The sequence below is a fragment of the Fulmarus glacialis genome, unplaced genomic scaffold (genome assembly GCF_000690835.1).
Source record: "Fulmarus glacialis isolate BGI_N327 unplaced genomic scaffold, ASM69083v1 scaffold30598, whole genome shotgun sequence".
Taxonomy (NCBI): Eukaryota; Metazoa; Chordata; class Aves; order Procellariiformes; family Procellariidae; genus Fulmarus; species Fulmarus glacialis.
Window position 1 is genome coordinate 3,372 of NW_009226807.1, and position 3,528 is coordinate 6,899.

At 51.7% G+C, this 3,528-nt stretch overlaps 1 protein-coding gene across 1 annotated transcript; it reads right to left on the reverse strand.

The window, feature by feature from the left end:
* Positions 1–903: 903 nt before the first annotated feature.
* On the reverse strand, positions 904–3,331 carry APRT (adenine phosphoribosyltransferase; the record flags this gene model as incomplete). The annotated part of the gene is made up of 4 exons (XM_009582938.1): positions 904–1,046; positions 1,190–1,268; positions 2,198–2,331; positions 3,228–3,331. Coding segments are annotated over 4 exons (460 nt in total), but the record flags the coding sequence as incomplete, so codon positions are not given.
* Positions 3,332–3,528: the final 197 nt, after the last annotated feature.

Below are 3,528 nucleotides of genomic sequence, written 5' to 3' on the forward strand. Positions count from 1 at the left end.
GCTTTGGTAGGTGCCAGTGCTGCTAGACAGAAAGCAGGCAAACAGCCTTGAGCACATGCACGGCCCCCTTCCTCACCGCCTGTCGCCCAGCTGTGAGGTACTTCTCATGATGTAGATTGCTCCTAGTTTTGCAAAATCCACTGCTAAGAACTAGCCTGGACCAAGGGAAGGCAAGACAGCTTCCTACAACAAAGACCTTCAGCTTCCTGCGGTCTCAAGGGAAGGAGATCACAAGCCAAGCTGCAAGCTGACATGGTGTTTAAGCTCATCTACGCCAGCAACCTCCGTTGCGTTGGCAGTGGCTGCCTCCTGATTTCAGGACACAGGGCTGGGCAGGCACTTAATTTTCCTTGACAAGCACTACCTTAATGTAAGAGCAACCTATTCTGGTGTGAGCGACAGCAGAGAGCAACCAGACCATCCTCTGAGGTCAGATATAGAGGGATTTATCCCTTAGACAAATTATCACTTTTTGCCCATCTTCTGTGTTTCTTTGGCAAACTTTTAACAGGTTCCTAGGAGGCTGACCAGGCATGGCTCAATGAAAAGGGAATGCTGGGCCCCCTAAGCTATCAGACCTCTCCTGCCTCACAGCAGTATTTTCACTTTGGTCTCCTTAAAAAAAAAAAAAAAAAAAGAATCAGTGAAGCTGCATCTTGGTCTCCTTCCCCAAAAACGATCAGGTTGTTCCTTCTTCCTAAAGGATGAAAAAAGGATCCTTACACTCAACACACCTTAATCTGTGGCTTGGGAAATAAATAGGACTTACAATTGTATAGCATCTGGCCAGGATCAAAATTGTAGGTTCCCTGCCGCCCGCCCCCTCGTGACATCAAGAGTCACTGAATAAAGCCCAAACTTGTGCACAGCTCAGGGCGTGCATTTCCTTCTCCTGGCTCTTCCTCAGTCATACTGCAGCAGAGAGTAGAAAGGGATGGACTTGAGCTTTTCCGACCCTTTCAGGAGTTTTAACTCTATGATCACCAGGCACTCCAGGACTTCAGCCTTCAGCCTCTTCATCAGCTCGCAGGCGGCACACATGGTACCTGCACGACACAGAGATGGAGCAGAAACATTGTCACTCGAGGAGCAGTGCCGAGGTAAGCTTCAAACCCCACGGCTGCTCCTGCTGCCACCAATGCACGCATACGTGGGTTACAGGTGCTCTAACACCGTCTGCTTCTCTCACCTCCAGTTGCAAGCAAGTCATCTACAATAACTACTTTTTGTCCCGGTTCCACGGCGTCACTCTGGATTTCAAGTTCAGCCTGCAGGGTGGAAAGAGTAGCTTCATTTTAGTCTTGCCTTACCGAGAAACACTTCACAAACTGCTAACACATGGTGGAATGCAGACAAGTCTTCAGCGAGATCAACCCTAACACTCAGCACCTAAAACCCCAAAAACACATACTCCAGCAACAGGGGAGTGCCATGGAAATATATAGCGGGTTAGGTGATTGCTGGGCCAACCCTCTGGCACGTCAAGATCCTGAACATTCATCAAGTGAGTTATGGTCCCATCGTGAAACCTTATCCCAAAGCAGTTCTCCAGTTGGGAAAATCTCCTGTAATGCACTGGGCTGGAGCGCTCTGCCTTGACAGCACCGCCAAGCCTGATCCAAACGGTCACAGGCACGTCCTGTGTCAGATGAACTTGTCCCATGCAGGGGTTGGCCTAAACAATCCTCATAAATAATGCCTAGGTTTGGTGTTTCTGCTGCCGGTCCCTGGCTGCTGTTAGTTACCAGCAGTAGCGTGTTATTAGGCTTACACCTCTGCTCTTTAATCAGAGAGGCTGCGGTGTTATGAGGCAAGCACCCTGTTCTGAAGCCATGCAATAAAGGCATTTACTTATAGCACTTACTGGAAGAGTGGGAAACACACTCCGTGTTCATGCCCCTGAATTGAAGCCAAACAAAGCAATTTAGCACCAAGTCTTATCACCTCCCACAAAAATCACAGTGCAGCTCACCGACACAAGCCACGTGTCCGTGGCTCGGGGAGGGAGCCATTGTGCCAGGGCACGGTGAAGCTCAGCACCACTCCTGAAGCTTGTGCCATGCCAGGCTACCCGTGGCATCAGCACTGGCTGCGAAACCCAGCTTGGGGACCACCCCACTGGTTTTATCACCCTGCTGACACCCCCCGGCCCTCCATCAACCAGCCTGGAAACCCTCTTCTCCTCCCCAGGCATTACCTTGCCATACTCAAGGGCATAGGAGACCGACTCGGTCGGACCGGGAAGCTTCCCCTTTTTCCGTATCAGCACGAAGCCGATCCCCAGTCTCTGAGCCAAGGGGGGGCCTATGAGGAAGCCACGGGAGTCCAGGCCTGGGGGGAGCAGAGCAGCAAGAATACTCAGAACGGAGCCATTCGACTGGGGCACAATACCCCAGGTTTATCCTCACGCGTTCAGGGGGGTCTCTAGAAGCAATTTGTTCTTACAGTCATTTCTATGGGTTGAAAACACACACCACACTCCTGCACAGCCTGTGTTCGTCAAGATGTGCTGCTGACGGGCTTCGGGGCAGTGCATCGATCCCCCCATCAACCCATTTTGCCTCCCCTCTAGCTCTTCTTCTTAGAGATAAACTCAGCTAAGCCCCGGTATCAGTTCGGCCACACAGCCAGGGACTTTGCACCACCGGGGGACAGACTTCAGTTATCATGAGGCACTTGGACCAGGTTTGGTTAGACTCCTTGAACTCTGGGCTATCGCCCAGCCCAAGCACTGCCTTCCTAAGCACTTCCATTCTCAGCCTCTTTCATAGGTGTGTTGCAACGCGTTATCACCACAAAGGCTGTTTCTGTTGGCTTGAAAAGGCCCCCTGAGAAAGACAACATGCTGGAACAGGGTCTGCCTGCCGCAGGGACTGTGCGAGACCTTACAGGCATGCCTGTAAGACTTTATGTCAGACTTTCAGTACTCCCTGACTCTTTTTTTCATGATGAAAGCAATGAATTATGAAATTGGCACTGAAGCATCATCAGATGGTGTCTGCCACATCCAAAAACCAGTATTTCAGGAAACTACAGAAGTAACTTAAGGGTATAAACTGTCCCAGAGTTGCCATATGATAGAGGCCAACATTTGGGTGATTATAATGTCCAAGGGCTACAGTATTTCCTGCCCCATTAGCAGAGGAGCCTCCCCACGCCTCCTGCCTGGGAGCCTGAGGATACGGTGCTCTCCACTGACCTCAGAGATGTTTCCAACCAACACTCACCTGCAATAAAGTCGATTTTGGGGAAAGATGCCCTCAAATGATCTTCCAGAAGATCAATCAAAGTCCTGAACGCTGCAGGATCCTTCAGCAAGGGGCTGATATCGCTGCAAAAAGAGGGAGAGCTGTTAGCTACCTCCGGGGGGCTGGTCCGGCTCCCGACCGAGCTCCTAAGCCCAGGGGAAGCGGGTCCTGCCTTGTGCTGCCAGGAGGAGGCAAGGGGAAGGATGGGCAGCGAGGAGAGGAGCTGGAAGCGAGCCCCCGGCATTGCCCCGGCCCCATCCCCGCCCGCACCGGAAGAGCA